At 40.6% G+C, this 25,581-nt stretch overlaps 4 protein-coding genes across 4 annotated transcripts; 3 read left to right on the forward strand and 1 right to left on the reverse strand.

Moving 5' to 3' along the window:
- The first annotated feature begins 1,299 nt into the window (after nucleotides 1–1,299).
- Nucleotides 1,300–3,938, forward strand: ttc32 (tetratricopeptide repeat domain 32). The gene is made up of 3 exons (XM_056405582.1): nucleotides 1,300–1,497; nucleotides 1,641–1,807; nucleotides 3,041–3,938. Exons 1-3 carry the CDS (start codon nucleotides 1,382–1,384, stop codon nucleotides 3,166–3,168), a joined length of 411 nt encoding a protein of 136 aa, XP_056261557.1. The 5' UTR covers nucleotides 1,300–1,381; the 3' UTR covers nucleotides 3,169–3,938.
- Nucleotides 3,939–4,194: 256 nt separating this feature from the next.
- Nucleotides 4,195–9,410, forward strand: zpax1 (zona pellucida protein AX 1). Its single transcript, XM_056405665.1, has 21 exons — nucleotides 4,195–4,229; nucleotides 4,322–4,398; nucleotides 4,485–4,580; nucleotides 4,667–4,791; nucleotides 5,259–5,402; nucleotides 5,476–5,565; nucleotides 5,716–5,880; nucleotides 5,980–6,076; nucleotides 6,186–6,403; nucleotides 6,484–6,640; nucleotides 6,720–6,928; nucleotides 7,027–7,144; nucleotides 7,241–7,440; nucleotides 7,515–7,629; nucleotides 7,805–7,974; nucleotides 8,044–8,138; nucleotides 8,212–8,342; nucleotides 8,454–8,643; nucleotides 8,863–9,004; nucleotides 9,089–9,215; nucleotides 9,307–9,410. The coding sequence occupies exons 1-21, from the start codon at nucleotides 4,210–4,212 to the stop codon at nucleotides 9,387–9,389; spliced, it is 2,769 nt and encodes a 922-aa protein (XP_056261640.1). The 5' UTR covers nucleotides 4,195–4,209; the 3' UTR covers nucleotides 9,390–9,410.
- Nucleotides 9,411–12,975: 3,565 nt separating this feature from the next.
- On the reverse strand, nucleotides 12,976–19,280 carry LOC130160762 (uncharacterized). The gene is made up of 21 exons (XM_056363463.1): nucleotides 19,198–19,280; nucleotides 18,891–18,949; nucleotides 18,708–18,794; nucleotides 18,478–18,599; nucleotides 18,248–18,391; nucleotides 17,990–18,088; nucleotides 17,719–17,889; nucleotides 17,298–17,400; nucleotides 16,745–16,965; nucleotides 16,132–16,288; nucleotides 15,838–16,049; nucleotides 15,630–15,744; nucleotides 15,211–15,410; nucleotides 14,996–15,110; nucleotides 14,745–14,914; nucleotides 14,547–14,641; nucleotides 14,120–14,250; nucleotides 13,784–13,973; nucleotides 13,433–13,574; nucleotides 13,237–13,333; nucleotides 12,976–13,078 (listed from the first exon to the last, which is right to left on the reverse strand). The coding sequence occupies exons 1-21, from the start codon at nucleotides 19,278–19,280 to the stop codon at nucleotides 13,008–13,010; spliced, it is 2,784 nt and encodes a 927-aa protein (XP_056219438.1). The 3' UTR covers nucleotides 12,976–13,007.
- Nucleotides 19,281–20,509: 1,229 nt separating this feature from the next.
- Nucleotides 20,510–23,392, forward strand: kcns3b (potassium voltage-gated channel, delayed-rectifier, subfamily S, member 3b). Its single transcript, XM_056405765.1, has 2 exons — nucleotides 20,510–20,622; nucleotides 21,228–23,392. The coding sequence occupies exon 2, from the start codon at nucleotides 21,232–21,234 to the stop codon at nucleotides 22,729–22,731; it is 1,500 nt and encodes a 499-aa protein (XP_056261740.1). The 5' UTR covers nucleotides 20,510–20,622; nucleotides 21,228–21,231; the 3' UTR covers nucleotides 22,732–23,392.
- The last annotated feature ends 2,189 nt before the right edge of the window (nucleotides 23,393–25,581 follow it).

Here is a 25,581-nt window from a genome sequence, read left to right on the forward strand (position 1 = left end):
GAGATAAATGGGCCGCAGAAAAGGAAGTGCACGGCTCCTGACTGACCTCTGCTTCCTCAAGGTGTCACTTTTCACCAGGACAGTTGACTTCCTCACCTGGGAGATCGTCTGAGAATTTCTCACCAGTTTGCTTATGGGTTGGCCTCCTTGTTGTGTATTTACTGTAGCGAATGTCCATACTGTCCTGCGACTGGTGTGACAGATGTTTCAGTCTGTTGCAGTCCAATGTTTTTCTTTCAGATTGAATACCTCTCCATCTTAACATTATCAAGATAATATTCCAGACAGTAATCAGCCACTGACTGGATATTATGTTAACATTTCGGGCTAACTGGATGTTGTTTATGAGTTTATTTTCATTGCTCCTTTACCATCTCAACTAATAAACTTCACATAAACTTCATTGTATTTTCACATACATTCAATGCCTTGTTTTAATGAGGTCTGAGTCAAGTCTGCCATCTGCTGTTAAAGAAAAAAGATTTTAAATATCAGAAATCAAATGTACAAGTACACTTACTTCATCATGTTATTCTGGACCATTGAACAGGGGGATTGATCTTGGCAGACTGGAGGCTAATTTCCCCATAACAGTTTACATACCTTTTAATCTATGTTTAATCGATATGAACATTTATCATCACGATTAATAGTAAGAAAGATTTTGCGTGCACATGGTGAAATAAACATAAATATATAAATAGTAGGCTATATATTTTATCCATGCATTATAAAATGAAATATACACAATACATTTAAATACAATAAAAGTAGAAAAATACACATGGAATGAATGGAGTTGCATCAACATTAATAAAAGTGCAGGGTAGTGGTTATTCTATTAAATTACAAGCAATAAAAAAAAATGTAGTGACAGGTGCATTTATGCACCGTGAAAGAAAAGTGGATCAATATTATACCATATTTTACTAAAAAATATAAGCATAGAAGAGATTATGAATGGATTATAATAACTTGTAACTTGGAAAAATTGTATGATATGTATGAAAGGTTGCAGGAAGTAGATGTGATAAAAAGTAGAAGTAGAAATAACTGCAGTTACCAACAGTGAGTGTGAGGTACAGTATATGATAATAGTGCATGTTAGTAATTAAATAAAATGAAATTGTATTATTTAAGTAATACGAGGTGTGCAGTTGGAAAGAGTATTATGCCTCTTTACAATGAATATTTTTTTACCTAATAAAGGTCACAGAGGACCCTCCTGCCAGTGGAAAGTGAGACCTGCCTAACCCCGCCTACCCGTGACGCACTAATACGTGATTGGACGTACTTTTGCATGACGTCACATCCGTGGTTGAGAAATACGATAAACTAATGTATGTATTGACAAACTACAATCCTTTACAGAAGCCTGCCAATGGAGGAAGACAATTCCCAAATATTTGAACATGCCAACTCTGAGTTTAAAAAGAAGAATTTCAAACAGGCAGATGAGCTGTACACAGAGTTTATCTCCTCCTGCCTAAAGTCCAGGTACTTGTCTGTCGTAGCGAAGTAAAATTAGCTAACAGTCAGATACTGTAGTTGCACCGGTGTTAACATTTAGCTAACGTTGATTCCGTTTCTCTATCTTCATTGTAATAAAACGTAGCTGCGACTGTGTCATATTTTCACAGGGTATGTGAAGCTGGTGATTTGGCGACTGCTTATAACAACCGTGGACAGATAAAGTACCTCCGGGTGGATTTTCATGAAGCAGTAGAAGATTACACCTCCGCAATACAGGCTAACAGTCAGTTTGAAATACCTTTCTACAACAGAGGACTCGTCCACTATAGACTAGGTAAGAGTAGGAACTCTCTGATAAGAGTAAACAGTAATATTAACGCTAATTTTCAGCAAGTCCGACCCAATAAAATAAACGACTTCCGCCCAGGACTTTCAGAATAAATGTCTAATTTATGATGTGTCCAACATTTTTTCTGCCTTTTTTTTCTAATTAAAACAAGTCCAAATTGAGAATTACATTTATTCAAAGAAAAAAATCATAGTAAATTAGATTACATTTGTTTGGACCAAAGACAAGATAATCTGTAGCTACAGACAGGTGACAAATTAAAGGAAAAAATGAGGGCTGCTGAATAGTTTGACCAGTCCGGTGACTGAAAATGATGTGAATGATATGTCAGTGGAGTCGGAGACACTGGTAGAATCTCTGCCAAGGTGCACTGAAGCTGTTCTGTCAGTTTGTGTTGTTTGTCGTCACCCCAACTTAGACCTCACAAAACTATTTTAGTATGTCACCCATCTTTAAGTCTGGTCAGTAAGTTCAGTTTAGTCAGTCCAAAGACACATTCTTGAAAAGAGGAAATGGTAAAAACACTTGGCAGACAGATGTGCAAGTTCCACGAAAATGTGTAGTTAGTAATAGGATTGCAGTGGAGAAAAAAAGAAGCAGCTTGTCCTAAGTATGTGAAAGAAGAACAGTGAAATCTGTAGAACTTTTCTCAGACATATCAGACAAACTGCTAGTCATCCCTGTGATGATGCTATTAAGTGGTTTGACTTGACACTGAGATTATTGGTGAAATAAACATGGCACTGGTCTGTTTTATGAAATAAAAAAAAAAAATAAAGTAATAAAATAAAAACAGTGTTACAAAAACAGTGTCAGGATTAAAAGACGTAAGATTCGTATTGACCCTTTTTGCACAATACTTCTGCATCTTCATCAAAATGTGTCTTGTTGTCAGTAATTGTTTCTTAGCACTTGTTGCTGCTTGCATACTCAATCAGCTGCCTTTAAAAGTATGTCAAGCATGTTCTTTATTTATTGTTAACCACATACATGATCATCACAACATCATCTGGGATGATGATGTAGGGCAGTGTGGAGTCACTTAGGTATGTTCTTCCAGAGGACACTAGATGGAGCTATAATCCAGATGCTTGCAAGCCCTTCTGCTCATGCTGCCTAGAAATTGAAACTGCTGACTCTTAACAAGCCAGTCTGGTAGTGCATTACACATAATAAACTTATACATATTATTTAATTGTATTTATTACTATCTTACAGGTTTTTTTGACGATGCAAAGACTGACTTCCAGCAAGCATTAAAGCTCAAGCCAGAGTTTGAGGATGCCAAAGTGAGTCTGCAACAGACACTTCTGGACCAGCAACAGAAGATAAACAGGGGATACTGACAATGTCATAAACTACAGAGTGCATGTTTCATACATCCTGCAGTATGGTGGATAAACAAAAGCTGGACCTATGCTGTCAACCATTGTCAGTTTATTTTATGTTTATTTTATTTCTTTTGTTGTATAACGAATTAAGATGTTTTTTAAACTGAAGATGAACAGATTTATTAGGTATCACACAAACCTTATAAAGCATTCTGCACAAACAAATGTACAGCTGCAAATCAGATGAAATCATTTGCTGTTTGTACGCATAAAAGGAAAGAGACATCCCACTAGACCAGGCGCGACACATATATGGATTTTTGTTAAGCAGAGCATTGATAATTCCTTTCCTACACTGTCTCAAGACTTTTAGCTGGAAAAAATGTAATGGCCTCATAAATGTAAGTATATCACTGTATAAGTCTGTGAGTGGACAGTGCAGACTGATCGACCCAAGCGCACCAGGTAAAACGATGAATCTGGGGTTTACTGTTCATGAAAGTTAGTGCACCATCTTGGAGACACTGGAAGGTTTGTTTATGTGGCCATAAACAAACCATAATAAAGTGTTAACATAGAGTAATAATGAAGAGTCTCTCAGCTGAAAAGGAAAAACATGTTGAGTGTCTTTCGACAAGTTGATTTAGGTTTTAAGGAATGGTATAATCCATTGTACTTCCTATTTCCTTTGACAATGGATTTCTTGAATAATAAAAAAAACATTTCTAGACATGTAACATGTAAATATGTTTCTAATCAGTAAACAATAAATTATCTTCACTACACATTACTGATTCATGTTTGTTTATTTGCACATATGCAGATTTATAGTATATCAAGCTTATCCACTGTGTGTGAGGCAGGTATAGGACGACTGATTTACCACACCTGTGCATGGTGATTAGGTGTTATATAAAACAGCTGGTGATGGCTCACTAATGCAGTCAGCCACTTGAGAGTTGGTTTGTATGTGGGGCTTGCTGGGGTTTCAGTGCCAAGCTCTGATAGTGGTTTGACTCCTTTATGCTTTTTGTTTGGCTGCGAACAGACTGTAACATGAGGGGACTCAAAAACATGTAAGTTTATTGTCTTGTTTCTTTTTTTTCTTGTTTAGTGACTTCTTGCAACCTTTCTCCAAGTGTATCTAACTGCTGTACTATTGTTTAAGTTTACTATGGAACTTGATGGCTGCAGTAATCCTCTTGGGTCAAGCAAGGCCAAATGTGAAGCTCAATTTGCAGTCAAGTAAGATTAATTTGCATTAAACTACTTTATATCACCTAAAGTCAGTTTATATGCTCCACATGACCTGCTTTTTTTTGTTTAAACAGGCAGTGGTTTAAGGTCAGACTGTGCAGGTAACCTAATGAGGCTGTCGTTGGACAAGGCTCTAGCAGTGGGGAACCAGCTTGAGGTGGAAGCCATCAGTGAGTATAAACTCTGCTAATTATGAGCAGATTGGTTCATCACTGGGAGAAGTGATCCCTGTCATGTTTGTCTCTCTTTTCCCCAGATGGCACCCAGCACATCGTGTTAACACCCAGCCTGGCTGCTCAGTGTGGGTACAGCATGGAGTCTGACCCATGGGGCAACACAAGAATCTACACGTCTCTGATGGGCTGCTATGTGGACAACAAAGTATGATAAGCTGAAATGAGATCCCCCTAGAGAATTTAGTTCTCAAGTGACTGATTATAATTGATTAAATTCTCTTGGCATGATTATGCAGGCAGTAGTTCCCAATTTTGTGCTTCCCAAATACTGGAACCAAAGCTGATCATGTCATGTGTCTCGTACCAAGTAAACTTCGCTTTTTACTGTGACATGGATAAATGTAAAAATGTTGAGCCTGCTATTGAATCTTTTTATTTTCATAACTCAATCAGCCAAATATTTTCTCAAATCAATGCATTGCTTAGTCTGTAAATGTCAGAAAATGTTGAAAGTGAGGTTTTCAAATGTTTGTTCTAAACCTGAAGATAATTTGATACAACAGACAAACCAGCAAATCTTCACCTTGGAGAAGCTGGAGCCAAAGAATTGATTGAGGATTTTACTTGACTGATTAAATGCTAATGGAAACTGCTGTATTTGTTAACTTATAGGATGACACGACATTTAATGTTGGGTTGAGACTCCAGATGTACGGCCAGAATCCATCAGATGTGGCCAGTCATGATGTGACTCAGACATGCAGCTACTCTCGGTGGGCCTCCAGAGAGGTTCTCTGTGACAGGAACTACATGGAAGTAGGTTGCTTTACATTGATGGCTGTTCAGTTACTGAAACTGTATATAAATTGGGTATTTTCCTGTTTTTTAGGTGTCAAAACACATGGCTACACCTGATGCTGGAGCTAAGGGGCAGACTCAGGATGTTAACGATGACTTGCAGAGCAACACCATTCCTGGTGTACGTATGCTTTAAAAAAAAAATTCAGTTGCAGTTCACTTGTGTTAATTTTTAACCTGCACCATATGGCATCCCCTCCTAATAGCAGAGATGCAGATGTAAGTTGATGAGAAGAATAAGGTGTTTGTGTTTTTTTGTTTTTTCCCTTAGGCGTCAGGTGCAGCACATGGTGTCTGGAAGATGACGTTTTTCACTCCAGAACCAGTGGCGATGGTGCTGATGGAGGCTGAACAAGCTGGCTACACTGCCATGACTACCTCAACCCGTCTGGTTATGCGAAGCCCGTACAATACAGCAGAGACTTATTCTGAGGATGTAAGCAACACACCCCACTTCTCCTGGGTTTGCTTTAATTTAATTTTTTTTCATGCTTATAAGGGTTTTTTTTTTTTTTTGTGTTAAAACATCCCTTAGGTGGCTGGAGTCCCCATGGAGGTTTTCAGGGCGAGTGTTTACTACAAGGCACCACACGGTTTGAGTGTTGAGAACTTGGCAGCTGCCTGTCCCACAGGTGAGTGTCAAGCAAATCTGTGCACCAAGATTATTTTGAAGTCAGTGCAGTTTTGTCATATTTATTTATTTATTTATTTATTTATTTATTTATTTTTACTCATGAACAGGTGGCACACTCTTCACTGAGGATGTAATCTCTTGGCACATACCTCGCCGTGTGACACCCCTGATAGATGGCAGCTTTAAAATCTTGGAAATGCACATGGGCATCAATGGGCAGAGGCTGGATAAATCTCAGATGGCTGCACGAGGGTACACGCTATCTGCAACTGATTTTCACATCATTATTGAGATCCCAGTGGGCTCGCCTGATGGTTACTACAAGGTTGGGAAGTGTATAGATTTACCATGCTCAGGTCACTAGTCCATTTGCATGTTTTATTAAAATGCCATGAATAATTGCAGAGCCATGCCCCAGATTACCAGTACCACATCACCTACAGTGTGGAGCCCATGCTTGATGTGCTGTGGAGGGGAGATAACAACCAAGATGATACCAGATACAAGGTTTTGTTCCCCATTACCACCCCTCTGATGCCCAGACCTCCCCAGGCTGAAAACAGTAAGTCCCCTTTTTGGTTGAGATGACATAACTTAAGCTTTGTGGGAAAAGCTTAAATCTGCCACTTTCTGTGCCTCAGATACTATCCTAGAGGACAGGATGTTCAGCGTTCACTTGGGGACCTTTCTCCATGATGTGGTGCTCAGGAACATCACCTTTGCTACTGGCGTTCTCACTGTTGAGGAATGCAATGCCAGAGGTTTTGCTGTCCAGGAGCACAGCCTCCCCCAAGGAAGAAAGAGCTTCTCTTTGCAAGTGCCCTTTGATGCTGATGTTGTCCTGAAACATGTATGTGAAATTACAACTTTATATATATGCGCTAGCAAAGTGTTACTCATACCATTGATTGTTCTATGGTTATGACCTGAGCTTTTCTGACTCTGCAGAATCCTGAACCCTTGGTTACAGTCTACTCCCTCCCTTTGATCTTTGCATTCCTCATTCTGCCTGAAGAAACTCCTTTTGCCCATCCAGTAGACTTAGAGGCATCTCTGCAGGATGTTGGTGAGACATCTTGATCATAATGACTTTTTTTTTTTTTTTTTTTTTTTTTTTTTTTTCCCTCCCAAGAATATAATGGTTGATGCCTTTTCTCTTTAGTGCTACCCACCATCACTGGCACCTGTGACATGAACGCTTTTTACATCCATGTGAAATACGGGAGTCAAGGCTCCAGTTTCCAGACCATGGTTGGGCCTCTGCAGCTATCCCCTGAGCTGGGTGAGGCCTACAACTTGAAAGACAACGGCACACACCTCAGTCTTGTGGTGCCATACCAGGCCAAGGCCACTGCGTTTGAGGTAGGTCAAGTACAGGAAACTCCAAACTGGCTTAAATCCATCTGCACTGGATAACTTCACTTTCTGTCTTGCAGATAATTAACTCCGATTCAGTCAGAGCCCGACTTGACATTCTACTATGGGATCCAATCAACAACTGGCTGCTTGGAGATTTCTATTTGGCCTGCAGTTTCCCCTTGATGACAACTAGTAAGATTTTTACATTTACTCATTTGGCAGATGCTTTTATCCAAAACTACTTACAAGTGATATACAACACTAAATCTTCAGTGTAGTTTCTTTATTTTATTAAAGGAAAAAAAAACAAACATTTAGTATCTTTTCTTTGCTATAAAACATAACAATTGTTTGTTCTTACCCTTAGACTGCTACCCAAATGGAACAATGACCGCTCTGGCTGTGAAGGTGGAATCAGTCCCCAATCTTGAACCAAGTTTACTGACTCTAAAGGACAAGTCCTGCAAACCAGTTTTCAGCAATGATCGATTTGCTTACTTCTCCTTCAGTGCTGATTCCTGTGGGACCACTAGAATGGTAAGTTACTGTCACCTTTTTAATTTAAGTGCCTTTGGCAAATAGTTTAATGCTGCCTTGTCTTTTCAGTTCTTTGACCAATACATGCTGTATGAAAATGAAATTGGTCTGTATTACGACAACAACAAAGGAGCCTACACATCACCAATTGATCCTGAATACAGGTAGGAAGAGTGATCCAATCTTTTTATTCTGAGCTTAATTTGACTTTAATATTATATTTGTTCTCTCCTGTAGGCAAACAGTTTCCTGCTACTATGTTGTCAATGAGACTCAGACTGTTGCATTCAGCTATAAACCAAGAAGCAATAACCCTGCAGCACAGATTGGGTCAGGACAACTGATGGTGCAAATGAGGCTAGCCCAAGGTAAGGACTGAATTTAACTCGGTGGACAAGCCTTTTCTTGGCACAAAATTTTAGTGTAGTGACTATTTTGTAAGATGTGCCTTTTTCTCAAATGGGACTCTTCTCCTCCAGATTCTTCATACGAACACTTCTATGAAGCAGAACATTATCCAGTAGTGAAGTACCTGAGGGAGCCTCTGTATTTTGAGGTGGCGCTGATGCAATCCACTGACCCCCAATTGGAGCTCATCTTGGAAAACTGTTGGGCAACTCTTCATGAAGACAGGACATCGCTGCCCAGCTGGGACATCATTGTGGACAGGTAATATGCAGTACAAGCTCACACAAGTAAACTTCCACATCACCAAGAAACTAATGTAGGTAAAAATATTAAGAATTGGTTGCTATTGTCAAAATGGTTCAACTTGAAACCAGCAAGATGAGGTCATGAGACAGCTCAGACGCAGAAATTTAAATCCAAATTTCATGGTTTTAAGACACTATAAATGCATCGAGTTTCATTCATTGTTCTTTCCACCAGCTGTGAGAACCATGACGACAGTTATGTGACCATCTTCCATCCTGTTGTGAGTGATGCCCGAGTTGCTGTCCCATCCCACTTCAAACGTTTCTCTATGAAGATGTTTACCTTCACTAAAGATGACGAGGTTCTGAAAGATGAGGTAAAGTACTCCAAATGTACAGGCCACAGCACATGGAACGGCTGCATGTAGCTCTCCATGCTAAATCCTTCTGTCTGTCCACAGATCTATGTCCACTGTGATGCAGTGATTTGTGACACAAACAGCCAAGCAGATGGTGCCTGCAGAGGCCAGTGTGCACATCGTACAGGCATGAGTAACTCCAGACAACAAGGGATAAAAGTAAAAAGGGGTAAGTGTTCAAATGTACATGTATGGTGAGAAAAATTGGTCAAACTGATTCTAAACATGCAACTTGTGACTCATACTCGTCTCATTTCCAGAGCAAAGAAGTACAGACTCAAGCAACCAAAGGCAGATCTCATCTGGACCTATTGTTCTGTTAAATCCTCAGTCAAATTTCTAAATAAATGTTTCTTAAAAAATATTCCAGTTTCCTTTTTCTTAAGATGCTTCTGTTAAAGTGCTGAATATCTCTTGCTTTCCAAATTGCATTACATCATGTCACCCTACTTACTGTACAGCCAGTCATTGGTGAATTCTGGCAAACTTGAGGTCTGTGACCTTGGACTACTGTAAGCAGCATTTCTGTTCCTACTTTTGGAGATGCTGTTTCAGATTGGCCAGATCAACAATGGGTTACATTTGTATACAGATAAATACACTGGCAGCAGCAAGAAGTTCATTAAATGTTCAGATGATTGTCACTACGCTATGGACTCCCTGTAGCGCATGAAGTTTCAGTTCAGAGGTTTTGATAATTGCATCTGGAAATTTCTGCCTCCAAATCAATACAAGAGTAGTGGATTAATGAAACTTCATTTGTCATGCTCAGAGACCCTAGATTTCCAAAAGCAATATTTGACTTACTGTCATATTAAACCCCTTTTGAAGTGGAACCAGTTACACCAAACAATCCATAATGGTAATTAAGGAACTGTGGGGAGTGGTCCAAAAATTAGGGTTTTTATTCCTTTTCTCAAAGGATAGTCTAAATTTGTCACTTGAGTGCTTTTTGACCATATGAATGGTAAACAGGACCTCATCTCTGTATCAAGATATATTCCACATTTATAGACAAACATCTAATTCCAAGAAAATGATTGCTTTAAATTAAGATCTAGTTCACCCACCCACCCCAGTAATTATCTCTCACACTCCCTAACTAGACTTTAAGGTAAGTTTTTCAAATTTTACTATGACCCAATCATACAAAATCTTAAAGATAAACTAGCATGTACCTGTCAAGGGTCTACAAAAGGTTGTGGCAAACCAGGATCAGATTGCAAATGAAATATATCCTTGCATGTAACTAAATAATATTCATGGCTGGAAGAATGTTGCACAACGATTTGACACCCTTAAAGTGGGCCGTACCAGTTCCTTACCGTGATGTTAAACGTGCCTGCGTGACTCACCTTCAAATCTCCTGCGTCGTCCAGACGCTCTAGGTAAATGTTAGTGTGCTAGTTTCTACCTTTTGCCTTAAATTAGTTTAACTTATGAATGTTAGCTGATATTGGTAATGGACGGGTGCACTAAGTCATTAATTTTAGGAAACACTGGAAGGTTATTGGCTGTAGAAATATTGACATCAATATAGTTTTACACTAAGTCTTGTGTGGCTCTGGTTTAGTCTTAACTTTTCAAGTTACTAGGCACCCCCTTTGTTTTCAGGTGTTTCAGCTGGTTGAGTAGGGGAGACCGGGGATGGTTGTAACACTTTTTGACTCAGCTCCTATAACTTGCAGAATGTTTGCGGTAGGGCACTCAAATTTTGACACAAAGTACCCTACTTTGTCTACTACAAATAGCAATGTTTTAACTTCTCCAACTATATCACACAATTCATTATTTGATGTCAAATGCAAGGAGTTCCATTGTTACAACCTACCCCACTACCAGGGTATGTTGTAACACAACCTGGGGTAAATTGTAACAGCAAGATTGAAGAACTAAAAACTGAGACTACACCACAAAATATGCATCTATATAAGTTTATTGTGCATGTGCCAACACTAAAGCATCTTCCTGTGCTTCACTAAGAACAAAAATAACTCATCACTGATGGCTAAATGAAGAACAGTGTCAGTGTTAACATTAAAAGAGCTTTTTTAAAGAACATATTCTGATAATACCTATGAATGTTACACATACAGGAGGTCAGAAGTAGCTCATAATCCACGCAAAATTACAGGAAGACGTTTGACAATTAGTAAAACAACAAACATGCACACTGTGTCTGTCTTAAATGATAAAACATGAACTTGAGTGTGTGTATCTGTGTGTGTTATCCATCTAATCAGAGTGATCAGAGTCACAGTGGTGACAGATGTATGTGGGTTTTCCAGGGGTGCAGTTTTCGTGGGCCCAGAACTTGCAATTTACACATCTGATCCACTTTTCTTTGGGTTTGGAGTTTCCAAAGGGCTCCATGCACACAATTCAAAAATCATCTTCATCTGGGGTGTCCTCACCCTTATCCTTGTTCTTCTTGGATCTCTTTTTGGCTGTCTTTCTCTCTGCATTATTTGTTTGCGTTTCCTCTTTCCAAATATGGCCATTTTCACATTCTTCTTACTACTCCTCTTCTTTTCTTCTTCCTCCAAGGCCTGCTTGACTGGTGTATCTGTATAGATGTCTGACTTTCTCCTTGTCGTACCAGTGGTCTTTCTTGGCCCTGCTTTGGGAAATGGTCTTACAGTAGAGGGACTACTGTGCATTGAAGACTTTTTGACTGCTGTGATAGCCCACACTGGGCAGCTTTTTGAACCTTGTTCTCTGAGGTTCTGCAATTTCTTGCAGTATCTGCTCAGTGTCACATGGCAGATGGAGTAGTCTTTGGTGACTGACCTCACGGCTTTTCCCTGCCTCACTTCATCTGATGCAACTAAGTACATGTGCAGGCACACCCCTATTTGTTTTCCTCACCCACTGTCTTGGCATACTGAAAAAAAGGAGTAGGATAGAGAAAATATGTGAATTGTGATTATGGGGATGGTTGTAACATTTTCTTATATGGTGTTACAACTATCCCCACCCCTGTCAGCCAATGTTTACCTAGCTGTATCAGCATGGTGGTTTGAAATTAGCATAGATGAAATGACTCACATTTTACGTAAGAACCTACTATCTTACCTGATACAAGTTACAGAACTCAAACTTCAACAGTATCAGTACTAATCAAAATATAGACTTGGTCCCAAAAATTACTTTACCTGAAAATTGATGTTTTGACTGTAAAATCTGCACACTTCCTCTCACAGCCATGCAAATTCACATGCAAGATCAGGGAGGAAGTGGTTATACATGAAATTGATCACATGACTCTTATGTTATCCCTTATTGGTGAAAGTGATGCCATTACAACCATCCCCAGTCTCCCCTAATTGAACAATATAAAATGTGTGGTGGAGATAGAGTAGTACATTTACTCTAAGAACTGTAGTTAGAATTTTTAGGTACCTCTACTTTGAAATGCAGTGGAGATACTCAGAGGAAAATATGTACTTTCCACTCCACTATATTTGACAGCTTTAGTTCAACTAGCAACATACTGCAAGTTCAGTTTACTGAAGCATGTGCCTGTTCTGGGTTCCCTTTCTCCCTGGAGCAAAAGTTGACCCCCTCAATTGTCACTGTATGATTTGTACTCTGCCTTAAATCTTATGATTGAAGACTGTAAACTTGCTGTAGCCACTGGCTATTTATAAAAAAAAAAAAAAAAAAAAAAAAAAAAAAAAAAAAAAAAAAAAAAAAACTAGTTTAAGTATCACTGGAATGAACCTCTTCCACTCAAAGATTTCAGTGAGAGCTCATCTCATTAAAACTTGGGTTTTTTACTGTAGAAAAACTATACTATTATAGCAAACAGAAAATTCAGCCCACAAGCAATCTAACGCGATACCATTATGAAAATCAGTTCTCCAAATTGAACATCACCCCTCGACCTCTGGGGTAATATTTCCAAGAAGACAATGCCAAGTGTGAACTCTTGTAAAATCATATTTTATTATTAGGATTGTTAGCTTATAAGTATGGGTCCTGACGACAGATGTTTGAAACTGTGTCCATCTGAAACGGCACGTCTTTGACCTGTGGACGAAGAGAAAAAATATTTTCAAAAGATGCTCACTTCTCCAAATCAGATAAACACTGACAGATTTGAATAAAAGCAAAGCTAGAGATAGATACTCTTTGTACTAGTGCTTGCAAGGCTTAACTGTATGATATCATTGCATGACATGTCCTACCTTTTATCTTGTTTTGCTGGTTTGAACACTGCCCGTTACAAACTCCACCCAGTGGATTTCTGGCATCACAGATCACCACATCACAGTGGACAAAGAGCTGCAAGGTAAGAACACATTTAAGACTATTGCGATTGACATTTCCATGTTTATGTCACTTTTTCATCTGTAAACCATGAGTATTCTTAGTTTAAATTACCTGGTGACTTAAGTTATCCTGATCTTCAGCAAAGGCAAACATCTGGACCTCAAAGCGTTTGAAGTTAGAGGGATACTGAACTCTGGCATCAACCCAAACAGGATGGAACACGACCTGGTACGGGTCTACTGGGTTTGCACAGCTGGAACAGAAAAGCAGTTAAAAAAATAAAAATAGTGCCCAATTGTCTGTTTCTATTACACTGGATAAACACAATGCTGCTATTAGTTGTACTTTGACCATCATTCTTTCTTCACTTTAGCCACCAAATGCAGGTTTCTCACTCTTGCTCACCCTTTGCCACAGACACCACATTATATAGGAAGACACCAATTCCCAGTTTCAAATTACCCATCAATGATGAGGTTCCATCTGGGTTTGGAGGTCCTGTCATCATTCAGTGTCGCCCAACAGTTCTCAAGCTCCAGCGATACTTTGGGATTTGTTGCCCTCATCAGCTCAAACTCAAAATACAGTGGCTGCTGTAAGTACTTCACAAGAGGATACTCCTCAACTCTGCTAAACACGCTGTAGGAGTCGTCTGAGTGAGGAGAGACAATACATGTTGACACGAGTCGTTATCGTGCATTAAGACTGAGTGAACAAGAGTTATGTGCATAAATAAAAAAAAATAATGAGAAGGAAATGTTGGGAAATTAGTGTCAATGCATTCACAACTTCCCTTACCTGTAGCAAGTCTCATTGCAACTTGCAGCTCGCCTTTTGCATTTTCAGCATAAGGTTCACTCCTTCGAGGTCTGGTGTGGAAGGCTACAGCATGGGTCGTGTTGATATCATAGTAACAAGAAATCCTTAACCTGAGTAAAGACACCCATGTGATAGACTTTAAATGTCGTCAAGAGTGGCAAAATTTATTTTAAAAATCTCCATTCGACATTGACTTTTACATTCATTTGGCCTTGCTTACATCTGTGATCATACCAGAGAATAATAGTCAGTTCACAGATCCTAGGTGGACATTCATGCCATTATAGGGATGCAACTACCTATTTTGATTATTAATTGGTCATGTCAAAAAACAGTTGCTCATTAATCTTTCAAAAAAATAGATCAGTTGTTTGAGCTCCATATGTTAAATTTTTAAGACACTCACTCGTACTCAGGCTCTTCTGTTTTTGGATCCCTCGTCTTTTGAATTTCATCTGGCAGGGAGATTTCATTTTCATACAGCATCACATTGGGAAAAAACTAAAAATTAAAAAGAAAACAAGTGGAAGGAAAACTTAAATTGAGCAGGTCAGTCTCACAGTTAACAGTCTGCATCAGAAAAACATTCAGCAGCATACCATACCTTTCTGGTCGTCCCACAGGAGTTCCCAGTGAAGACGAAGTAAGCGTAGCGGTCGTTGCTGTAGGAGGGACCACAGCTAGTGTCTCTGAGGGTGAGCTGACTGGGGTTCAGACTGGGAACCGACTCTAGTTTCACAGCCAGAGCCGTTATGGTTCCGTTAGGAAAACACTCTGAAAAAGGAGGAGGATCACCAGTTAAGGATGTGTTGTGCGTTTTCTCAGTGAAAAGTGCTATTTTCTCTTAAAACAAACCGGTCAGCATTGAGGCGAAATTGCAGGCTAAAGAGAATTCTTGGACAATTGTGTTGGTTTCCGGATTACTCAGAACCACGTCAAGTCTGTTCCTGATGGATGACGACTCAACAGCCTGAACAATTGTCAGAAACCAAAAGCACAAGAATTACAAAAAGACATTATATGGAGCATAATCTCATCAGCAATGTCACAATTATCACTGTTGAACTTACCTCAAACACAACATCAGGGGCTGAAAACGGCACTGCCAAACTCAAGTGTGTGCCGTTCTCCGAGAAGCCGTACTGCTGAGCCAGACCTGGGGTCAACAGTCGTTTACCCACCATCGTCTGAAAGTTGAAGCCCTCGGTCCCATATTTCACGAGGACATAGAAGCTTTGATAATCACAGCCACCAGTGATAGAGGGAGGAACTACAAAAGCAGATTTTAAAAGAAGACACTGCATTGAAGTGTAGCTTTTGGTTTACAGTTCTTGTAAAGAGTCAAAATGGCAGTTACAGCCACTTTGATTCATTTAAGTTGCAACTATTAATTTCATTTTAGCCCTTTGTGCATACTACATTGGCAAGACTGACAGATTATCCCTCTTGTTCACCTGTTTGGAAACATCCATCATATCAGAGTACAGACCTGTGTCTATCAATTTAGCTTCCAGATAAGCCGTGTGAGAAAATGGCGCAAACTCTGGCAGGACCAGCAAACCAAAGGTCAGGTGAAGAGAGTACACCGTTACTCCCATTTCTCTCTGTTGGGAAATGGAAAGAAAGATGAGCAAACAAAACAAAAGCTGCCACCACCACACAGTATTTTCAGTTCCCAAGCTGAAGTTAAAGCGTACCGTTTGTTGAACGACAGGGTCCGTGAAGGGCACTTCAAGTGTGAAGACCTTTGAGCTGCTGTTAGGGGACATGTGCTCAAGGACTTTAAAGCCTCTGGCACTGCAGTCTGCCACGGACAAAACCTCAGAGGGGAAGGTAATGTTCATTAGTGCCACATCTGAACCAAAAGGCCCAAGCAGCACCTTAAATATCCACTCCTCTGGAACAGTGTCTGTGAGGCAGAAAAACAAAATGAATGAAGGCAACTGCAATCTATTTAATAATCACAAAAGCACCATAATTACAACACTCACTGTCAATAACTTGTGGAGGTTGAGACAGCAACGGTGTGGTGATGGGAAGGAGGACTTTGTATCTGGTGTCCTCGTTAGTGGCGTCTTCAGTCCAGAGCAACTCGAGCATGGGCTCAATCGTGTATGAGGTGACGTACTGATCATCCTGAACATGACTCTGCAAAAACAATGTCATGACATTATGCACATTGAACAAAAACCTGGCCTCGCCCTGAATCTTGCTTATCTAAATCTTTAGTTGCAAAGAGAACCGTTTATTCTTCCTCTTGACACTGAAGAAAGATTTAAAAAGAATACTGACAAGAACGGATTTCAGAGAAGTGGAAAGTCAGCCATTTGCTTTTGGACTGTACATACCAAAAGACATTTTAAAGAGAAATCATTGAGTATTTTTTTTTTTTTTTTTAAATTTGAACATGGAGATTTGAAAACCTCAACTTTTCAAATGGTCTGTCATTGTTGCACTTTTGAAGATTTATGCTCAGTTCTCTAAATCTGTTTTATATAAATGTATGGAGTCATGGGAACTCTTGCAGGCTGGACAGAGTTATATGCATGACACAAAAACCTAATATAAAGAAAATATATAAGAGTAAGTGTCAGTACTACTGACCTTAAAGTAGCCACCAACGGCCCCAACAGGAATTTGGATGACGATATGAATGTCACTGATGAACAAGGCGTATTGTCTGGCAGCCATCTCAGCAGCGTCCAGTCTCTGGCCGTCTACGCCCATGTGCACCTCCAACAGGTTGAACTGTCCGGAGGAAATCAGCGGGTCGATGTGCCGGGGCAGGTGCCAGGTGATTTTGTTTGGAGTGAAGGAAACGCTGCCTGTACAGAAGGTATACACATGAAGTAGGAACTGAAAAACTATAGTGGCAGATTTTAGAACCTACACTGAGGGCCAGTTCAAGTCCACTCTCCTTAAGTATTACTCATTACTTTTCATTTTATTCATTCAATTAATGAGGGTGATTTCCAGAAATGTTCAACTATTAAGTCAAACACTAATCATCAACACCCACCTTTAACATGTTTAATTGTTGACTATAAACTTCTTCCAAATGCCCTACAAAAAAAAAAAAAAAATACTGAGTACATGATCTCAGTGTCCTGAGTGATGGCTCTGGCCCCAGTTACAGTTCTCCAAATATTTTCTTTACCCTCCAGTATCGGACAGGCAGCCGCTGCATCGATTTGAGTCGCCAGCCACTTCTTTTCAAAGATGGTAGAGGTTCTGAGCACGGTCATAGGCACTCCTGCTACCTGCAGGGTGAGGTTACACAACATTATGTGTAAATGCTTCGTTTAGTCCATTCAACACTTTAATGGTAGGATATGCATGCATAATGCAATGCAAATATAAAAAGTAGCCCACCAATGTATGTATCTGTGCCAACTAGATTTGAGACAAAGTAATTAATTTAAAAGGCAGTTTGATCACATTGTGTGATCTAAATCCAAAAGGCTGCAAGTGTAGGGAAGTTATGTCATCCCCTCAGGCTGCAAGTAATGTAACCAGAGCCTGCCTGAGGGATGAGATTTAAAATCTGGCTGTTTGAAATTTAACTGCACTGGACTCACATTCTGGGTGTATGTTTGAGGCGAAGTCTTCGGACTTCGCAGGACCAGCCTTGAAGGAGTGTTTGCTATCCCATAACCACTTCTCTGGGCCTCAGTCACCGTCATAGTCTGTTCCTCAGGAGTGAAGAACACGAGTGTTGTGATTCTGAATCCAGCATCTATTGGCGTTTTCTGTGAGGCAAATGTGAAGAAATGTCACGTTTCCAGATTTAGAAATAAATAAATAAAAGATTTAAAAAAAAAATAAATTAAATAAATCAGCTCATCTAACCTCTGCAGCTCGTCGAGGATCACCAAACTTTGAATTAGCTGCTGGGACGGGATGTCCAGGCAGGGCATAATCATCTGGAGCTGCCCTCTTCACAGACACCTAGAGATAGGCAACTCTGTAAGTGATATTCCATCCCTCCCTCCCTCTCCCTTCTACAGTGACTTCAAATGTACCAGACTTGATGCCTATATGGGACATAAAGCCACTTATCATACAGAAGGGAACATGACCCCTGAGAGTCCTGCAGCCTTCACTTGCCTCCATATAGTTACGATTACAGACTATTTCCCTGGAGGCCCAGGCAGGGTAGTGGCAGGTTTCAGCCACCTGGTACAGCTCATCTTCAACCATCCGGTTCCCATGCAATCGAAGATTCAGTGTTGTCTTGTATGCTCTATCTTCCTGCAAACGCACAGAGAGGAAACTCAAAGCCACATTAGGACACATTTGGTTCTGCTTTACAAGAATAAAATCTCCAGTCTTGTTACCAGGTTTTGAGCAAAACAGTTTTGAAGGGAGGCATAAATCACGGTGTTCCCCAGCTGGTCTGTCTTCATGCTGAAGCCACACTGAGACACTAAACTTGGCGTGAGAAGGATGGCGGAGTTATCTGAGGAGGAAAAGAAAAAGAAGGTAGTTAGAGAAAAAGTGAGACAGTTTAAAAAAAAATAAATTTAAAAAAATTTAAAAAAATTAAAATTCAGAATTGTTAACCTACTTATGACAACTGCAACTTCAAGCAGATTCCCTCCAAGTGGACCAACATCCACACGCATGATGTTCCCCAGACATGTTGAGCCGATATCTGCGATTAAAGGTTTATATTAAAAAAAGTTAAAAACAGTATTGTTAAAAATTGCACTGCAGCAGCTGAAAAATGGACAAAACAGACAAAACATACTTATAGAGGGCTTCTTTTGAGCTTCAATGTTCACCACTGCTATCAGGAGAGTAATCCACCTGAAAGAGATTGAATCATTTTCAAATAAATGAAATCTGAAACTGGGAACATGTAACAACATATAAGAACAAAAACTACAAACCCTAATCCGACTAAATAACCCATGGCACGAGACGTGGCAAACTGGTCACTTTAGAGCCCCTGTTTTTGCAGCTTTTATTGAAGTTTTTGTTGGGAGTAAACTCTACAGGCCTTGAGGGAGGTTCCTGCTGAAGAAATACAGCCACACACAGGTGGATCCTGTTACAGCCTGATGGGGATAATTGAGTGTCCTGTGATCTGGCCTGAACCGAATCTCATCCGCAGCACTATGAGGGAGGTAGATTGCATTTCTGCCTTTTTGATTTCAGTTTTAAAAATGTGCATCTCATTATAACTTTGTTATTTTGATCATCCACAGCTCCTTTAATCACACATGGACAAAAATATATATATGTGTAACAAAGTTAAATGTGCTTTTTAAATGATAAACTATTGGTAAGAGGAATAAAAGAAAGGAATATGTCAAAAAATAAGTTAAAGATGTAAGTTAATTATCCAGGATCATGCTCTAACAAAGGGGGAATATTTTCAGGTTTTTGTGTCATGAACCTTTATAAAGTGCAGTATTGGAACATTCATCAAACAAAAAAAAAAGTATAAATAAATAAAATCTTCCTTCCACCTTCCAGCCACATGCGCCACAAAAAAATTATGATCTGAAAAGTACATTTCCCCCAATGAGACACAAATGTTAAAATGCTACATTAATTTTAAGAGTAGTGCAGAAATAGACCGTAACACTCAGGGTTTGGTGCGTTTGGGGAAGAAGAATTAGTTTTAAGCCATAAGCAGCACATCTGGGAGATACTGAGGATGTCTTTTTATTGAGGTAATAAAAAGATTGAAACAGCTCTCAGCTGGGACAGAGAGGTTTGTCGGTAGAACTTGTCAGATTGTCTCGTAGATTACAAATTGGCAACCAGTTTGGTTTATAACTGGTTGTAGCTGCACTCTCACCAGCTTTTTCATCTGCTGTTACAATAAAGGTATGTTGTATTTGGCTTTTGCTGCCAAATCCAGTGTTACTGCCTGGCTTGGCAGTTAGCCTGCGAGCAGTGCTTTTTCACAGAGGATTGAAATGTCAGTGTGTGATTTTTACTTTCTTTACTCCCTCCAGCGTGCAGACAAGCTGTGGTCAGCTGCCTTTACTTGCAGTAGTTTCACTCAAACACAAGCCAAGTGTGTTTTCTTTTTTTTCTTTTTTTTTTGATTAAACGTTTAACATGCATTCAAGTGACAGTAGGTGCAACCTTTAGAGAAAGAAGGTCTATGATCTTTCAGAGGTTAAATATCACAACTGCACTATAGATTCCTTAAGAAATGTTATACTCTTATACAAATACCATAAAAACACATTGTAATATTACAGTAGGGTGTTCCTACATGTGTGCAGCCTCCCTCCCTCCCCTCTCTCCTCTCCTCTCCTCTCCTCCTCTCTTGCCCCTCCCTGTTCCCTGTAAAAGGGAACAAACTGCTGCCGTGCGGCTGTCCTGCCTTCAGCTCTTCTTGTCCTGTCCGTGAAGATGCAGCTCCGCACTCTCTCCACCGACCTGCTGTTTGCGGCACAAATGTGAAAACTATAACAACCGGATAAAAGTTATTTTCATGGAAAGAAAGGCTCCAAGTGCAGGTACGCTGCAGTTTTATATTTTCCATTCAGATTTACAAACAGACTTAAAAGTAACAGACTTATTTGCAAATAGGGTTTGGTGAAAAAGAAAACAAAGAAATGTTAGATCTACGCTTAATGCAAAGGTCAGCACAGTGTGCATGCAAACTAGCACATTGATTTATCCAGGAGAGAATGGGAAATGCCCACAGAACAATACAGTAATTTACACATACTGGAAAACAGTCCTTGGGATGATGTGCGGGTTCAGTTTCAACTTGTTGCCTCTCATTTCCTCTGAGTTAGTCTAGTCCGCTCTGTAATTTGATTCTTCTGGTGATAATCCTGTTCTTGAGCCCTCCAAGAAGTGACAGTACCTCACGCCTCTTCACTCACTCCAGTACAAGCCACTTCCTGTGTGTGCAGTATTGATTTTTTTTTCCCTTCAGAGGACTAATGTGTTCTACAAACTGTGCTGGCAAATATGTCTTGATAGACATCCGTCCACATAAATGTACCTCTCACAGTCCTGACTAGATGCTTATAGTTCATTTTCTTGTCAGAAACAAAGTCTATAAACTGACAGACTTCATTTTTTGTTGTAATGTCTCTGCACGTTTCATCAGGACCATGGGGTATGGGCAAATCCTCCACCAGCATGGGAATGAGGAGGACCAGGTCCACCTCAACGTTGGAGGGGTACGACATGAAGTGGATCCAGACATGCTGCTCCGCTTCCCTCACACACGACTGGCTCGTCTCCTCCGCTGCCAAAGTGAGGCAGCAATCCTGGAGCTGTGTGATGACTACAGCCCGGCCGAGAAGGAGTACTACTTCGACAGGAATCCCCGGGTTTTCCTCTGTGTGCTCAATTTCTACCACACGGGACGTATCCACATGATGGAAGAGCTGTGCGTTTTCTCCTTCAGCCAGGAGATCGAGTACTGGGGCATCCAGGAGCTCCACCTGAGCCCCTGCTGCAGCAACTGGTACCATGAGAGGAAGGAGTACATCGAGGACAGAGACTGGGACATCCGGAGTGACGACCAGCAGCAGCCAAGCTTCGATTCTTCTTTCGAGGAGCTCTCTGCCCTCGATAAGGACCTGGCCAAATTTAAAGGTGCCTGGTGTGCAGAAGTGAGGAGCTACGTTTGGCTCAGGCTGGAGGATCCGGGTCACTCCACAGCCTCAAAAATCATCGCCGTGGCCTCCCTCAGCGTGGTCTTGACCTCTATTGTTGCCATGTGCGTCCACAGCATGCCTGAGTTCCAGCGTGTGGACGACAACGAGAGGCCCATCGAGGACCCTGTCTTGGCCGTCCTGGAGGAGATCTGCATTGCCTGCTTCTCCGCCGAGTTCATCATCAGACTGATTGTTGCACCCTCCCGCAGGAAGTTCCTCGGAAACCCCTTAAACATCATCGATGTTGCTTCCATTTTGCCATTTTACGCAACTTTAGCTCTGGAGACAGCCGATGAGGAGGCCGCGGAGGAGAACGAGGACTTAGAGAACGTGGGGAAAGTGGTGCAGGTTCTGCGCCTCATGAGGGTTCTCCGAATCCTCAAACTGGCTCGTCACTCCATCGGGTTGCGAGCACTGGGAGCCACCGTCCGCCACAGCTACCACGAGGTGGGTCTTCTTCTTCTCTTCCTCTCGGTGGGGATCTCCATCTTTTCTGCCCTCATCTACTTCGCAGAGAAGGAGGAGACGGAGACAGATCTGGGGACCATCCCTTCAGGCTGGTGGTGGGCGACCATCACCATGACCACAGTCGGTTATGGTGACACCTGCCCGGTGACACTGGCAGGGAAGATAGTGGCCACCTTGTGTATCATCTGTGGCCTGTTAGTGGTGGCTCTGCCCATCACCATCATCTTCAATAAGTTTTCAAAGTACTATCAAAGGAACAAAGCCATGGAGGGACAATGTATCCCTAAGCCTGAGAGACAGGACCCAGAACTCCCTTATTATAACATCAGAGACTTGTTCACAGAGAGCGTGTATCCCTTCATTGGAGGTATCGCCTTCAGGAACAGTGAGAGCAGTGCAGGGGACGATACAGATGCCTCCAGTCTCCAGGACATAGAGGTGTATGATAATGACACTTGTGAAAATGGGGCAACAAAATGAGATCTCTGCCATTTCACCAAGTGTCGCTCCCTTTACGACTGCAAGTCACTCCGTGCCTCTCAGGGCAGAGCGCTCCATCACTGACCCTGCCTTCCTACACTGTCTTCCTCCTGATATTTTACAGAGAAATATCGTGGCCAATGTTTTTTTTTTTTTTTTTTTTACAAGGGAATAGCTTGTGAAATATACAGCCTCGCTAAAACCCGGAAATCTAAAGGGAATTATCTGAACCTTGCTCAGAGGTTTGAAAGCCCATTTTCTGCTTGAGAAAACTGCAATGATGCATGTAGGAGGCCATAATGTTAATGTTTTTCAAAGTAATGTCCTGTATCGATTTGTCTGAGAGTTTGGCAAATACAAAAGTCTAGAATGACAACAACACTGTTTGATGCTTGAAAATGGCATTATAGATCTCTTAAGTTGACTGATGTTGCACAGTCTGCATGAAGAAAAATAAAAGTAATATAAATAGTTGCGTAGAATTATGCAATATCATTGATGCTGATGAAGAGAAGCCACACATCTCACTCACAGCACTGTGGAAAGCAATGATATGCCAGGTTATTGTTATAAAATTTTTCTTATGGACATTGTGTTGGCATGCTGGGTGACTCCTGGGGGCTAACTCATGTGGACATGAAATAAAACTCAGTGAAGTGAATCAGAAGAAATATGCCTCTCATTTGTCACAGGCCATACAATAAGTCGTATTACTCACTCGTTCGGGAAAAGGTTTTTAAATTCAGGTTTGCGGCATTTATTCATCACCATATATCTGAAATTATCAGACAATGTGCAGGATTCCACATTGACTGCAGCTCTTCCTGGATACAGTGACTCTTAACATCTAAATGGAAATCATCAACAATGTCTTTTCTTCAGTATGAAAATATGTAATGTATTGAAAATATAGAGGAAACTTTACCTACCCATTCCTTTCCTTTCCATGGATTTCCTGTCCTGTGTTATCATCTTCGGTTGGACGAGCTTCTGTCCTATAGAGCCAGAGATGCAGGGGTCTCAAAGGTGCTCACACAGTTCACCAGAAGCGTCTTCTCTCAAAGCTAACATGTACTTGTACTTGAACCAATTATTTTTTGATTGCATGTTCAGATGGTTTCTTATCTACGGGCCGAATCTCATGGCAGTTGAGCAAAAGGTTATAAACGGACATCAGTGAGGAGCTGAGGAGGTTGGTTTCTGTAAAGATACACACTTCTTACTTTACAGCAGGTTGTGTTAAGGGTAACTGCAGACTAACGTGAACAGATAAGCCAATTACTCTCTGGTTATTTGTTAATAGTTGTAAATGAGTTTCGATCACTGGGCTTCAGGTGTGTGTCACATAGGAGATTAGCATATTGCTTTATCCACACTTTCTGTGTTTTACTTTTATCAGCTGCCATTTATCGTAAAGGGGAAACCCCCGAAGAACTGGTACAGACAAGCAGAGATTACAGATGCAGAGCACATTGAGTATCGTAGTGCCATCTTTATATGGATTAAAATGACAAAATAAAAGTGTAGGTAGTGAGGGAACAGTGCTTGAGGCGCTGCTGGATTCAAGTGTAAACAAAAGTGTAAAAATGAACTATGGCTGCCATGAAACGATAATGGATGCAGATGATGATCATTAGGGCTGCTAGACTGACACTGACTAATGCTGATGCAATGAATATCCCAGGACACCTTTATTAGAATAAAAGACTAATTCAGTAGTGTAGAAATCTGTAACTTTCACACACTGGCTACAGTATGTGAGGTGAAAACAAGAATAGCAGTGTTTGTGGGAAAACAACATGAATTGATTTCTACTCAGATATTCGGTGTAAAGACTCTTGGGGAAAATCTGTAATCTTTAGTCAATGTTTGTGCGATCAGTGATACCAGTCTTTGTGCTGAGGAATCCACCACACGAGTTGCTGATGACGATCCAGCACCACCGGCAACAGATAATGATATTTCTGTGTTCCTCACCATTACTCTCAGGCTCATGACTGTAGGCTTCCCTTCTGTTGAGGGAAGTGGATTTCAATATTCTGTCACTTTGCTGCCGGCAAGAATGCATTCACATATAGAACAAATGTCAGGCTGGGTATTTTATATTTCCCATAATTTTCCACAGCTGCTGGTGACATCTGACTTCCACAAACTTTATTATGAGGGTTGTTGTAGTTGTTGCAGTTGGTTTGTTATTCATAATCTGCAGTATAGGCTGGACCTGGAGGGTACTTAAAGGAAACAAGACACTGTACTACCCTGAATATGGCACAATCTTTGAAGCCTTCTCTAAGTAAAACATGAAATATGGTAATATGGGGAAAACCCACATGTGTATCTTGTTCAAAATCACATTGTCTGACAGTTAGTATTTTTCTGACTCTTTTTGAGGTCACCATCCATGACGGCCACAATTCTCGGACATTTGACAGATCTACTTCTGGGTTCATTACTGCAGTACAGATGTCGTGAGACGCTTTGAAGTGGGGGCTCACAGCTCATCGATGCCCTAACCCTCATTGCAGGTTTATCCAGCCCTGTATCAAACCATTAAGTGTGACCTCTTCAGTTAGTTCCTTTAATTTGTCAGCTGTACTGTGTGTACTTAACAAAAAGGAAATGTACTTATTACAGGTGTGGCTTTACTCTGTATCATATTGTGGCGATTCCTGTATGTACAGGATAGTGAAGGACATTGGTCAGGTTGTTGTTAATGTAAAGGAAAAAAAAACTGCCAAATTACCTGTTAAGGTCACAGTGAGCGTGTCAGCATAAATGTCACTGTGGGAGAGTTATGTTTCAAACTTCCCCTTTAGGCTTTTTTTTCTTTAATGAAACAATAACCTTCAT

This window comes from Seriola aureovittata, chromosome 19 (assembly GCF_021018895.1).
Source record: "Seriola aureovittata isolate HTS-2021-v1 ecotype China chromosome 19, ASM2101889v1, whole genome shotgun sequence".
NCBI lineage: Eukaryota > Metazoa > Chordata > Actinopteri > Carangiformes > Carangidae > Seriola > Seriola aureovittata.

Bases quoted from the DNA above. Each gene is read 5' to 3' on its own strand.
- ttc32 (XM_056405582.1), top strand. From the start codon at position 1,382: ATGGAGGAAGACAATTCCCAAATATTTGAACATGCCAACTCTGAGTTT. The intron at 1,498-1,640 runs GTACTTGTCTGT...ATATTTTCACAG, and splicing joins TCCTCCTGCCTAAAGTCCAG to GGTATGTGAAGCTGGTGATT. The intron at 1,808-3,040 runs GTAAGAGTAGGA...ACTATCTTACAG, and splicing joins ACTCGTCCACTATAGACTAG to GTTTTTTTGACGATGCAAAG.
- zpax1 (XM_056405665.1), top strand. From the start codon at position 4,210: ATGAGGGGACTCAAAAACAT. The intron at 7,441-7,514 runs GTAGGTCAAGTA...TCTGTCTTGCAG, and splicing joins CCAAGGCCACTGCGTTTGAG to ATAATTAACTCCGATTCAGT. The intron at 7,630-7,804 runs GTAAGATTTTTA...TCTTACCCTTAG, and splicing joins TTTCCCCTTGATGACAACTA to ACTGCTACCCAAATGGAACA.
- LOC130160762 (XM_056363463.1), bottom strand. From the start codon at position 19,280: ATGCAATCTACCTCCCTCATAGTGCTGCGGATGAGATTCGGTTCAGGC. The intron at 18,795-18,890 runs GTATGTTTTGTC...CTTTAATCGCAG, and splicing joins TCAAAAGAAGCCCTCTATAA to ATATCGGCTCAACATGTCTG. The intron at 17,890-17,989 runs GTTAGATGAGCT...TTTGCCTCACAG, and splicing joins ATCCTCGACGAGCTGCAGAG to AAAACGCCAATAGATGCTGG.
- kcns3b (XM_056405765.1), top strand. From the start codon at position 21,232: ATGGGGTATGGGCAAATCCTCCACCAGCATGGGAATGAGGAGGACCAG.